This window comes from Vanellus vanellus, assembly GCF_965231255.1.
Source record: "Vanellus vanellus genome assembly, chromosome: Z".
NCBI lineage: Eukaryota > Metazoa > Chordata > Aves > Charadriiformes > Charadriidae > Vanellus > Vanellus vanellus.
The window spans coordinates 37,687,609-37,701,934 of NC_138908.1; the positions used below are offsets into that span (position 1 = coordinate 37,687,609).

At 40.8% G+C, this 14,326-nt stretch overlaps 1 protein-coding gene across 1 annotated transcript in view; it reads left to right on the top strand.

Annotated features, from left to right (window-relative positions):
- Nucleotides 1–13,583, top strand: part of CHSY3 (chondroitin sulfate synthase 3) — a gene marked incomplete at both ends in the record, with an annotated part of 174,544 nt that extends 160,961 nt beyond the window's left edge. Inside the window, one exon of the mRNA XM_082497632.1 lies at nt 12,018–13,583. Within this exon, the coding sequence (XP_082353758.1) occupies nt 12,018–13,583 (1,566 nt within the window). The remainder of the gene's footprint in view (nt 1–12,017) is intronic.
- Nucleotides 13,584–14,326: the final 743 nt, after the last annotated feature.

Sequence of the window (14,326 nt, forward strand, 5' to 3'; positions counted from 1 at the left end):
TATTAACATAGCAGCACTGTTTCATGAGGGCTTTATCTTAGCTTTTCTTGGTATCACTTGGTTTACATCATGATGAGCTGATTTCAATCCAGTGGCTTGTCTACTGTGAGAAAAGTGGTGGGGGTGAAATGGTGCAATACGATTTGCTATTAAACTTTATTTATTAATCTCATTAAGGTGAGGGCCAGCAAGGAGAGTTACAAAAAAATAATGCACAGAGCTACTTTTAAGGAGTCTGAAAAACTTAGCTCTTTTTTATTTTGATCACTACATATCCTACGTAGCTAATCTGCAAATAAGACGTTAGATCCCTTTCTACTGAGTGAACAGTCCTAATGCTGAAGAAACTATTAATTGAATTTGTGGTGTGCGCTTGTAATTTTTCTGCCTGCTAACCCCTACATACCAGAGCTAGAATCAATACATCAAGTTTTGTTCATCTTGGGGATGATGTCAGCAGGAAGACTATTGATTCTGGTGCTTAAGTTATTTAATGTGTCTGTTAATGATGTGTGAAACAAAATAGTATTCAGCGCTTTTTTCTGTGTCTGTGTTGGCTCAAGCTTTTTCTCTAGGAAGAATTGGCAGATACGCCTTTCAGTATGCAGCAAGCTTTAACTCTTGTATACATGGCATTTTACCGTCACTCATAGATTATTAATTACACTCCAGTTTTCCCTGTTGTTTCTGGGTGCATCATATGCTAAAGAGATGGGCGTAATATAAAGATAGCAGCAGGTTTTAATCATTTGAATAGTGAAACATTTATGTTGTTCCGGTTTTGTGGCAAACTGCTTCACAACATTGTTACTCGGATGCATTATAAACTACAAATAAATGATTGTGTTATAAAGCTATTACATTACCAGTCATCGTTATTACAGATATAAAGCTGGTCTGTTAGGCATTGCACTAAGTGGAAACATAAGGAACTACTATTTGCTGAGGACTGTGAATAGAAAGAGTATGTTAGGTATTTTCAAAGTAATGTCTGTTTGTAGGAAGGTTTGCTGCTGCCAATTAATAGTATGTCATTAATTCTTACTAAAAGCCAAAAACTGTATCATTAGGAGAAACTGAATGGATCTCTCCAGTCATTGATTCTCCTACTCACAAGCAATCTATTTTTTTATAACCTGATTAAATTGTATGTATTACTTGCATTGAAAATGAAACAAAGAAATGAACTGAACAGCCAATGAGGCTGTTGGGTTGGTACTCTTTATTGCAGCACTGGGGTTGCACTGGTATTTCTCCTCATAAATGCTCCCAACCAGAGACGATTTCAAGAAGTTTATATTTACAAAAGTGTTACATATTCATTGATCTTTCTTGAAATTGTTAACATAATCACACCCATTCTATAAACATTAAGTCAATTATTCTACAGTCTTTGTTGCTATCTAGCACTTTTTCTCAGGAACTATGGTCACTCTGGTGGTCATTTACTTCATCTGATGGTCATATCCTCCTCTTCTTCAGTTGTCCGCTAGTTGAACTTTCTTCTTTGGCAAGCTTTGATGCATGCATACTACTAATTTGTTTTCGTTAGTGATCTATTACTACCTGGTTTGCAACATTTTACTAACTCAGCTAACTTATATCTTGAACATCTGTTAGTCTTTGGTTAGGTCTAGGCTATACATCCCATTTCCAAATAACGTATTGCCTAATAGGGTTGTAAGGTCTTGAGAATCGCTTCTTCAAAGCTAACTTTATCACAATGTACAAGCAACCCCCTGTTTTCAACAGTTTGTTGTTCTTCTAAGATAATACAAAACTTTTATTTGCATAGCTTTACTTTAAATGGGTTAATAAAGCATCCCAACCTAATCAGCTTAACCTTCTAAAAGATACATAATTATACAAGATTTAGCAGCATCTCTCTTTCAAAAGTCTAATCTAAACCCTTCTTCTTCTGACAGCTAGAAATTTTCCTTTCATTTTCTACCTGAGTAAAGCTAAGGATAGTTTGCTTTTGTATTTAGAGACAATATGATTCTTATCCTTCGTTTTGCAAGGTTAAACAAGCCAAATAACATTAACTTCTTCTCATAGGATAGTCCTGGCAAATCTTTTTTGCATTGATTTGGTCCCATGCATTTGATATAGATGCAGGTTCAGAATTGTCTGAAATTGTCCACTGTATCTTTCAAAAGTATTCTGGCTGATGCAACACCAAACCTTGTTTTCCTTTTCTGTGGAGCATTCACAGTGTTGTTTCATAATGTCTCCATCTCACCTTACCGTCTGCTAAGCTTCTCATGTTCTCCTTTCTTGACAGTTATTTCCAGTTTAAAAAGTCAACTTTCCTACGATATCTAGTCACCTGTCTTTTGAAACCATGGGTGTCAGATTATGTGTGTTGTATCATTAAAACAACTGAATTTCTGCAGTGTTACTTCTCCAAGTTCTCTAGCTCTTCCTGTGGGTTGTCTTCTCCTCTTGTCTCTCCATGATATCCTCGACTTTGTGTCATGAGCAGTGTCCCAGTTTTTGTGCCATTGTCACTAAGTATGATTTTGTTCCTCAGAGGCTTCTGTAATGACTTCCCTCCAAACTGACAGTTCCTCATTTAAACACAGATGGTTATTGCTTCTCTGTTATCCAGTTCGTATGCATTTCATAATTACATTCTTAATCCTTACCTTCTCCTGGCTGCCAGTTTTTCTCATAGCATCATACCAAATGACTTGCTTATACCTGTTTTCTTGTCCAGAAACTTATGATCACACATAGCTTAGTGTTGCATTTTATTAGAGTAGATGTTATTGAGAACATCCTAATGTGCCTGTAGTTACCTGGTTTTTTATTTTTTTTTAATTCGTCCTTCTATTAAGGTACTCAGCTTGTTGCTGTTCAGCCAGCCATTATCATCTTGAACACAGTAGATTTTATATGTGTTCTTGATATGGATGAAATGCCCTTTGAAGTCACTGGAAATAGTGCATAAATCTTCATCTGTGGGAGAGCTAAACTCTAAAGAACAGGGTGAAGAATGACCAATGTTTCTGTTCATCTTATTTCTAAATCTAATAAAAGTCCAGTTTAGATAAAATAGTCAACAGTTTAGTACTAGTGTAGATTTAGGAAGGGCTAGAGTAAATGGAACGTTAAGCTCGATGTCTTCTTTGTTAAATGGGAGAAATTGTTCCTAAACAATGCTCAAAGAAAACTTGTGTTAATTTAAAAAGCACCATTTGCATTCGATCTTTTACTATGTGATAGTCTTGCAATAATAAAGTAGGTTGGTTTGGGCTTTTGTGTATATGTAATAAGAACTTTCACTTTTTATTACGTCAGTAGTCACAGAGATTACAATGATTTCAGAGTTTGCAATGCAAATTATATTGTGCTTACGCATTAGCTATTGTACTTCTCTGCCACAATAATAAAGCATTGCCTTTATTCTAATTTGTTTCTTCTCCTTTTTTTATTCCTGCTTGCAGTTCAGGGTTCCTCAGAGCACAATTAGATTATTCACGTTTCTTGCCAACTTCTAGTTTCAGCTGGCGTGAAAAGAGGCAAGCAGAACTCCTTGCTGACTCTTGCATTAATTCTGCTGTAAGAATTGTTCAGAAGACAGCAAACTCTTCAGGAAAGTCACTAAGTCATGCAGTATGAAACAATAAAATGTTGTGCCTCCATGTATTATATTGAATTGAAAATAACTACTCCCATTCGCTGCTTTCAGTGAACATAAAGTGGTTGTATCATGTCAGACTAAACGTTCATTTGAAAAAATGTCCTCTCTCTGCAGTAACCAGTAGAAGAAGCAGAGGCAGGGGTGTAAGACAAAAAAGACATATTGTGATACAGCCTTAGCTGGGGCTTCAAGAGTCTGTAGTACAGCTATGTTGTGGAGAAAGTGTACCTTTATGTTTAACATAGCAATGATGGAAGTCTCCCACTAAGCTGTTGTCTCATTCTTTGAAGCCATGCAAAATTTAACCATTGGCAGCTTGCTGTGCCAGCAAGTTCTGTGGCTGAGCTATGTGACTATTGCCTTTTCTTGTTTTGAATCCTGAGAGCATCATTGTATGTGCCATAGGTCTTTATGTGAGAAGAGACAGTGACGATTCCTGTCCGTTTCCCTTATGGTGCTACTGACTTTACAGGTCTCGGGCTTGGCCCTCTTTAGATTGCTCCCTTTTGCCCTAGTCATCCGTGCATCCAGCAATCCACATGTGTGATCATCTGGTGGCCTTGGTTAGCACCTTTCTACTCATATGTTATCAATTTCAGAAGGGACACCATGCTATTGACAAGATACCTGCTCACAGCACTCAACTCAGGTGCACTATGGACACAACCATATAACAATGTTTCTGGTTCATTCTAGACCTCTAGACTTGTCCTCACGCAATTTGCTTTTCCCTCTCATCACTACTAGACGTTGACATGACACTTGCACAGAATTGCCTACTGTGTAACTAGGTTCCCTTTCCAGAGTGCTAACAACCTGCATGCAGTCTGACATTCTTCAGGTATGATTAGGATTGCCTTCTTGACATGGGCTTTGCATTTATCTACACAGAATTTAATCTGCCATTTTATTACCAAGCCATTTAAAATCGTGAGAACTTTTGCAGGCAAGTTTACTTTTACCATGCTGAATGATTTTAATTTCAGTTCAGTAAATCTTGCCACCTCCCAAATTGCCTCCTTTTCTACATCACTTATGCCTGCATTGACTGATTCAGGCCCTTGCACAGATCCATTCTCCAGGAAACTTGATCAGGTTTCCCTTTACCTCCTAGGCTTGACCACCTTGCTTAGAAGTTTAAAATCAAAGTTAGGATCACGTTAAATTGCGTTCATCTAGTTGTTAATAATCTGAGTTGTAAGAAGACATTTTTGACCTGCAATATTGAAAACAAATTTATGTGTGGCACCAAGATTATCTTCAGGAAGAGTTTATGATTTCAGTGTTATATTTGTTCTGAATTGTTTTCTATGCATTGAGATCTATTAAAAGTGTTCAGTAACATCATTTAAAATGGATTAGTACAGTTTTGTGTATGTGTGATAATGTTGTATTACTGAGTTGATTCAATTTTTTTTTTCATTGCTGCTGTTAATCTGTTGTTGATTATCAAAAGCAAAATCATTAGTGTAATGGAGTACATCCTCTTGCTATGATTTCAGTGGAGCATGTCTAATAAACCAAGGCATCTGAAATTGGAATGTAATAAAAATGCAGTATTTATGTTAATAAAGTATTCCTGTTAAATGAGTGCTGCTAATGAATCTGCTGTGAAGCTGAGCTTGTAATAAGGCTTGGGTTACAGAAGAATTTGCAGAACTGGAGTACAGCATTTAGTTTTACAGCAATAGTTTGTCATCTGTTAAAAATCTTTTTGATAAAGTACATTATACTACTTTAAATAAAAGTTACTGTGAAAATTCAGGTACCATAAATGAAATGTGTAAAGGTAGTTAACAGTTGTTTCAGTTAAACACCATTCTTCATTGTGGATGAAGAAAAACTCAAGTGATTCTTCATGATTAGAGGACTTAGGAAAGAGTGGAGTGTCAGGGTTTGTGTGGAAGGGTGCTGATACCATTCAGCATCCAGCTGCCCCACCTTCTTTCTTTTGTTTTCAATGTTACGCATTTTCTTTTTCTTTGTTTTCCTATAGGGTGATTTTAATGTGAAATTCGAAACTTGAAAATCACAGATTTAACTTTTTCCAGAAAAAGTTGAGAATACAGAAGGACAGTCACCTTGCAAAGCACACAGTAGACAGCTTTAAATAAAAGCGGCCAGGAAGGGAGTGTGATTTATAACTGGAGAGATGGAAATCTCACTTGATCAGGTGATCTTTTTTCATTATTCAAAAGGTAAATTGTAGAGGGAGAAGAGAAAATTGTTCTTCCAAACAGCAGCCCTTTCCCAGGCACTCTTCTCTGGGATTCAATCCCTAATCTCTAATCTGCCTGTGATGTGTCCATCTCTTGTCCTCAAGGAAGCCGTATTTCAATTTTGCCAGCACTGCTGGTTAAATACTAAGTACTGATGGTGTTGGTTCCTCTTCACTGTGATAGCAAGGAAATTGCCCACTCTCGTGTCCCTGGTTCATCTCAGTTCATGTGACAAGGAAAATACCCATCTGTCAAGACAGAACAAATGTGCTTTTACATCTTTGGGTAAGAGTTCTGTGAAAAAAGAGTATTTGAGTAGTTTTGTAACTATGTATGAATTTTCACACTCACTGTGGCTTTAATATAACAGACATAGCTGTTTTATTAAAGGCAAATCTAAGATATGTTAAGGTACTTCTCAGAATTAGGCTGTTGCTTTTGTCTATGTTATATGGAGTAGTATAGCAGTAGCTCTGTTTGCTCAAGCAGGGTCATTTGGGGTCTGAAGTGGGGGTGAGACTATAGAAATTTTGTATTAAAATTCTGTTTTTCTAAATATGAAAATTTTTATTTCTCATACATGATAATGGATTTTAAATAATTGTCGTGGTTCTTAGCTTTGTTAGGAGTTTTTTTACATTTATCTCCCTATGCTTAATATTACTTTTAGTAGCAAAACCTCCATTCTAGAAACAATTGCGGTAAAATGAACTAAATGTTTTGAGTCTGAGACATTACATCGTCAGACCTCACTCACCTCTTTTGATTTCCTCAGTGTATAAAAGGCAAACTTCAATACCCATCTCAAAATCTGATTATCGCTTAAGCTTACAACACCTTCTTGAACAACATTTTCTATATAATTAGCACATTTTCCTTATGTATTAATTACAGACCGGTCTGTTTGCAGATGAAAAAGAGCGGCCTCTTCTCCTTTATCTGCTACTCATGGGAAATGATTCTGTTTCTTTGGAGTTAGTAGGTGTTAGCTTAGCAAAGACCAGTGAGTCTTCACTGTATTTATGATGATAATATTTTGCTCCTTCATATCACTTGCCATTTAAGAATAAATATTCATCACAATAAATTAATAATGAGCTAAGTTTTCTTCTACGGAGGAAAATGAGTCAGAGAAGGTTTAATGATCTGCTCATAGTTTAGCTGTTAGCTCAGAAAGGTATAAAGGCCAGATACTTTAACTCCTAGACCTGTGCTTCAGCCATGAAATGTATCTCTTCGCTATTTAGAAGATATTACAGTTACTAATTTGATAGAAGTAGAATGGCTTTTCTTGCCACAGAAATACATTGGAAATTACTTTGTGTGAGTTATAGTAGCATCATCTATAGCTTAATTGGTGTACTCTATTATATGTATCCCTGCCAGCAAACATGTTCCAATGGTTATATTTCAGTCATTGAATTCTTTGTCCACATGGAAAAATAATAGTTTTGTTGAAATGAAGTCCGTTCAGTTTTTGAATGTTAAGTAGCACTGCCTATTTGCATCTGTCTGTAGGAAATACACGCAGCTTTGTGCTCCATAGATATAAATCCAAGGTCATAGAATCATAGAATGGTTTAGGTTGGAAGCAGTCTTAAAGATCATCTAGTTCCAAACCCCCTGCCATGGGCAAGGACACTTCCCACTATACCAGGTTGCTCAAAGCCCCATCCAACCTTGCCTTGAACAATTCCAGGGACGGGGCATCCACACCTTCCCTGGGCAACATGTTCCAGTGTCTCACCAACCTCACAGTGAACAATTTCTTCCTGATATCTAATCTAAATCTACCCTCTTCCAGTTTAAGGCCATTCCCCCTCATCCTGTCACTACATGCCCTTGTAAACAGTCCCTCTCCGGCTTTTTTGTAGGTGCCCTTCAGATACCGGAAGGCCACTATAAGGTCTCCCCAGAGCCTTCTCTTCTCCAGGCTGAACAACCCCAGCTCTCTCAGCCTGTCTTCACAGGAGAGGTGCTCCAGCCCTCGGGTCATCTTTGTGGCCCTCCTCTGGATCCGCTTCAACAGGTCCATGTCCTTTTTACATTGAGTTCTCCAGATCTGGATGTGGTACTCCAGATAGGGTCTCACCAGGGTGGAGTAGAGGGGCAGAATCATCTCCCTTGACCTGCTGGCAACGCTTCTTTTGATGAAGCCCAGGATACAGCTGGCCACTGGGGCTGCAAGTGCATGTTGCCAGGTCATGTTGAGCTTCTCTTCAACCAACACCCACAAATCCTTCTCTTCAGGGCTGCTCTCAATCCATTCACCACCCAGCTTGTATTTTGCTTGAGATTGCCACGACTCACATGCAGGACCTTGCACTTGGCCTTGTTGAACTTCGTGAGGTTTGCATAGGCGCCCCTCTCCAACCTGTCCAGGTCCCCCTGAATGGCATCCCTTCCCTCTAGGTTGTTGACCGCTCCACACATCATTGGCAAACTTGCTGAGGGTGAACTCAATCCCGACATCGATGTCACCAACAGAGATGTTAAACAGTACCGGTCCCAGTACTGACCCCCAAGGAACACCACTCGTCACAGGATTCCACTTGGACATGGAGCCAATGACTTCAACTCTTTGAGTGCGGCCATCCTGCCAATTCCTTATCCACCAAGTGGTCTATCCGTCAAATCTATCTCTTTCCAATTTAGAGACCAGGATGTGCGGGACAGTGTCAGGTGCTTTACATAAGTCCAGGTAGATGATGTCTTTCGCTCTCCCCTTATCCATCAACGCTGTAACCCCATCGTAGTAGGCCACCAAATTTGTCATACATTATTTGCCTTTAGTAAACCCATGTTGGCTGTCACTGATCACCGCCTTATTTTCCATGTGCCTTAGCAGAGTTTCCATGAGGATCTGCTCCATGATTTTGCCAGGCATGGGGGTGAGACTGACCAGCCTGTAGTTCCCCAGGTCTTCCTTTTTTTCCTTTTTTAAAATGGGGGTTATGTTTCCCCTTTTCCAGTCAGTGGAACCTTCACCAGACTGCCACAACTTTTCAGATATAATGGAAAGCGGCTTAACAGCTTCATCTGCCAGTTCCCTCAGGACCCACAGGTGGATTTCATTAGGTCCCATGGAATTGTGTACCTTCAGGTTCCTTAGATGGTCTTGTACTAGACCTTTGCCTACGGTGCGCAGTTCTTCATTCTCCCAGCCTCTGCCTTTGCCTTCTGCATACAAACAGTATGGTTAGCGCCCTTGCCGATGAAGACTGAGGCAAAATAATCATTGAGTTACTCAGCCTTCTCCATATCCCTGGTGGCCAGGTCTCCTGTGTTCTTCCAGAGAGGGCCCACATCTTCCCTAGCCTTCCTTTAATCACTGACATACTTACAGAAGACTTTCTTGTTGCCCTTGATGTCCCTGGCCAGATTTAGCTCTATCTGGGTTTTAGCTTGCCTAACCTGGTCCTGGGCTGCTCAGACAGTTTCTTTGTATTCCTCTCAGGCTACCTGTTCTTGCTTCCACCCTCTGTAGGCCTCCTCTTTTCTTTTGAGTGTGTCCAGGAGCTCCTTGTTTATCCATACAAGCCTTCTGGCTTTTTTGGCTTTGCCTGACTTCATCTTTGTTGGGATACATCGCTCCTGAGCTTGATGTGATCCTTGAATACCAACCAGCTTCCCTGGGCCCCTGTCCCCTCCAGTGCTTTATCCCATAGAACACTACCATGCATATCCTTCAAGAGGCCAAAGTCTGCTCTCCAGAAATTCCAGGTTAGTGAGCTTGCTGCGCACCCTCCTCACTGCCCTAAGGATCCTGAACTCTAACATTTCATGATTGCTGCAGCCAAGGCTGCCCTTGAGCTTGACATTCCCCAGTAGTACCTCCTTGTTTGTAAGGACAAGGTCCAGCATAGCTCCTCTCCTCGTTGGCTCCTCTACCACTTGGAGAAGGAAGTTGTCATCAATGCATTCCAAGAATTTCCTGGATTTCTTGTGTCCCGCTGTGTTGTCCCTCCAACATATATCAAGGTGGTTGAAGTCACCCATGAGGACCAGGGCCTGTGAACATGATGCCACTCCTGTCTATAGAGGGCCTCATCCGCTCTGTCATCTGGGTCAGGTGGCCTGTAGCAGATCCCCAATGTAACATCACCTGTCCCTGCATTCACTTTAATCCTGACCCATAGGCTCTTGGTTGGCTCTTCATACATCCTCCAGTGAAGGTCCATGCACTCCAGGTGTTCACTAACATAGAAGGTGACACCCCCTCCTTGTCTTCCCTGCCTGTCCTTCCTAAAGAGTCTTTATCTTTCCATTCCAACTCTCCAGTCATAGGAGCCATCTCCCCATGTCTCTGTGATGCCAATGAGATCATAGCCCTGCAGGCACATGCATGTCTCTAACTCCTTGTTTGTTCCCCATGCTAGGTGCATTTGCATAGAGGCACTTAAGCTGGGTCCCCATTGAAGCTGACTTACTGACTGCAGTAGCTGCAAATCCTTTGTGCTGCTCTCCAGGTGTCTTTCCTTTGAGGTGTTTTACCTGTTTCCTATTTTTGCTCCTGTTGTCCCTGACTAGTCTCCATAAGATTTTGAGTGTGCTGCAGTGTACCCAGCAGATCTTCAAGCAACAGGCTGAGGGCCTTTTCTAGCGCCCTGTCCCTTAAACCTTGGTGTGTCATCCCTTGGCTTGTCACAGGTGAACCTGATAATACTCCCTTCCCCCATCAAGTCTAGTTTAATGCTCAGTCAATGAGACTCCCTAGTTCATGAGCAAAGACCCTCATCCCCTTTAAGAAAGATGAACCCCATCTGATGCCAGCAAGTCTGGTGCCATGTAGGCCAACCCATTGTCAAAAAAATCCAGAATTGTGGTGGTGACACCAGCCATGGAGACATGTATTAACAGGCTGAGTGCGTCTGTTTCTACCAATATCACTGCCCATAGCTAGAAGGAGAGAAGAAAAGATAACCTGCGCTGCAGATTGCCTTACTAGGCATCCCAAGGCCCTGAAGTCTCTTCTAATCACCCTTGAGCTATGTGTTGCCACTTCGCAATCCACGTGGAAGAGCAGTAGTGGGTAATAGTCCAAGGGCTGTACTAGGCTAGGAAGTTTCCTAGTGATGTCCCTAACCCAGGCTCCAGGGAGACAGCATACTTCTCTTAGAGGAGGGTCTGCCTGGCGTATTGGACCCTCTGTTCTCCTCAGAAGAGTCGCCTACAACTACAACCCCTCTTTTCTTCTTCGTGGAGGTGGTCGTTACACAGGGGAGTAGGCCTTTCCCGTCCTGTTAACTCCTGTGATGTAGCTGGACCATCATCCACATCATCTGTTGGCTGACCTACCTCATCCAGAGCCTCATACCTATTGTACAGAGGCACCTGAGTAGGCAGGGTGGGCAAGAAGGATGTTAGCTTGCCTCCCTTGGCACAGACTTACCTCCATTCACAGCTCTCCATTTGGCTACCACCTTCAGCCTGGTGGGAGGACGATACGGGATCCCCTTGATCTTGGGTTTTTTTTGTGGTGTCTGTCCCTGTTTCTCTGTCAGGGAGGTCAGAGCATGATTCCACCAGTCTTATCTCTTTCTCACACTCCCTGATGCTCCTTAGCCTTTCTGCTTCCTCTCGTAACTCTGCCACCAGGCTGAGCAGATCATCCACCTAGTCACACTTCACGCAGCTGTCATCCCTACTACTGTCCATTAGCTGTATAAGGTTGTGGATGACCAGCTAAGGTTGTGGCGCTCCCTCTTAAAAAATGTGAAACCTACATCTAAACCCTTATCTGTGTTGCTAATATTTCAGTAAGGATCTGTGCTAATAAGGGTTTAGGTGTATGTGAAAACTTAGTGTTTCATGCAGAGCGGTATTCAGCCTGCACCTAGGAACTCACAAATATTACCTACAGACCTTCAGTTAAGTGTTTCATTTAGTTTTACAGTTAGATGAAGTAAAGATAAACCCAAGATCTCTGCCCTTCTGTTTAGTTAGAGGACAATATTTGGTTACTGTGGACAGTAGTGAAACTGAGCCCAAAACAGTGTAAATAAATCCTACAGAATACTTTGAAGTTCTGTGCCTAAAAATAGCCATGATCTATAAGAATTAGTAATGATCAACAGTACCAGTGTGGGTACTGTTGTGGATAGAAGCGCTTCCATTTAATGTCTTTTTTTTTTTTCTCTCTCTCTTTGTAGATGCAGCAATTGTTCCATGAAAACTATGAACACAACCGCAAGGGTTACATTCAAGATCTTCACAACAGCAAGATTCACACAGCCATAACCCTTCATCCAAACAAAAGACCAGCCTACCAATACAGGCTGCACAATTACATACTGAGTCGCAAAATTTCCGAACTGCGCTATCGGACCATCCAGCTTCATAGGGAAAGTGCCCTGATGAGCAAGCTCAGTAATAGTGAAGTAAATAAGGAGGATCAGCAGCTGGGAGTGATGCCATCTTTCAATCATTTCCAGCCGCGTGAAAGGGATGAAGTCATCGAGTGGGAGTTCCTGACAGGAAAATTTCTTTACTCCATGGTGGAGAACCAGCCACCCCGGCAGAGCCTGAGCAGCGTCCTGCGGGCTGCACTGGATGACACCGTGATGCAAGTCATGGAAATGATAAATGAGAACTCTAGATCTAGAGGAAGGCTCATTGATTTCAAGGACATACAGTATGGCTACCGCAGAGTGGACCCTCTGCATGGAGTGGAGTACGTTCTGGATTTACTGCTTTTGTACAAAAGGCACAAAGGAAGAAAAGTTACGGTTCCAGTGAGACGCCACGCATACCTTCAGCAATTGTTTAGCAAACCTTTCTTCAAAGAAGCAGAGGAGCTGGATGTCAGACGCCTGCTGGAGAATACCAACACTGACCCTCAATCTTTCTCTTTTCTTTCAAATTCTTTAAAGATGTTTTCCTCATCGTTCCAAGGCACCAAAGACATTGGGGGACACAGTAACAAGAAAATACATATTCTTGTCCCTCTCACAGGAAGATTTGACATTTTCTCAAGATTTATGGACAACTTTGAGAAGACTTGTCTGATTCCCAGGCAGAATGTAAAGTTGGCGATAATTCTTTTCAGTTCCGAGTCGGGCCAAGGCTCCAGCAAACACATAGAGCTAATGAAAGAATACAGCTTTAAGTATCCTAAGGCAGATATGACTCTGATTCCAATGGCAGGAAAGTTTTCTAGAGGTTTAGGTCTTGAAATGGCCTCCTCTCAATTTGACAATGGCACTTTGCTGCTGTTTTGTGATGTTGATCTGGTATTCACACCAGACTTCCTCCAGCGATGCAGAGATAACACTATTCAGGGAGAACAGGTTTACTACCCTATCATCTTTAGCCAATATGATCCAAAAGTAGTATATGGAGTCAACCCTCCCGCTGACAGTAGTTTTGTTTTCACAAAAAGAACTGGATTTTGGAGGGAGTATGGATTTGGAATTACCTGTATTTACAAAAGTGATCTGCTTACTGCTGGTGGATTTGATACCTCAATTCAAGGCTGGGGACTTGAGGATGTAGATCTCTTTACTAAAGTGATAACATCTGGTCTGAAGGCTTTCAGAAGTCAAGAAGTAGGAGTCGTCCATGTTTTTCATCCAGTTCAGTGTGACCCCAATTTAGATCCAAAGCAATATAAAATGTGCTTAGGGTCCAAAGCAAGTACATTTGCCTCTACCATGCAGCTCGCTGAACTCTGGCTACAGAAACATTTGGGTGTCCGGTACAATCGAACTCTCTCCTGACATCTCAGCCAATTTGGCCTTTTTAGGGGAGTTTACCTCATTACTGTTATTATTATTTGATTTTGCTGTCTTAGTTTTAAACTCCCGTCTCATTGTCTTCCAAAGACTGTTGACCTCAAATGGGATGAGTCTGCTGTTCAATGTTGTTTCTTATACTTACTGAACTGGTGAGGTGAATTCCTTCATATTTCGTTTATTTGAAATTCAGTCAAGTCACAGCAATCGTATGATCCCATGGAGCACATCCATCACAAGAGACTGCATCAGAAGAATGTTCTCTTTCAGCTTTGGGATGCAGTATCATCTTTGTTGCATTTCTCAGATTTGATGTGATACAAATATTTACTGGTGAAGGTACCACAAAAGTGCTTTATGCTTCTTCTGGGGATGGAACTCTATAAGATAAACTTGAGTTTTATAATTTATATGAGGACTTATATGTATAAACGCTACTTTTATTCATCTTTAGAATTTTTAAAGTAAATTAATAACTATGATTGTACCTTTATTTTTTAAAAAAAAAAAAAAGAAAAGTTGAGGAGCTACTTGCAAATACAGCTGGTACTGGCTACCAGGGTCCTTAAATGTCTTATTATAATAACAAACTCCTCATTGTTGTTCACTCTTAAGTGTAAATGAACTTTATTTTCACAAGAAACAGGATTTAATCAAATGCTCATATACACTTTAGAAGATTTGTGAACCAACATCCTTCATTTGCAGGCAAGAAGAAACTATGATTA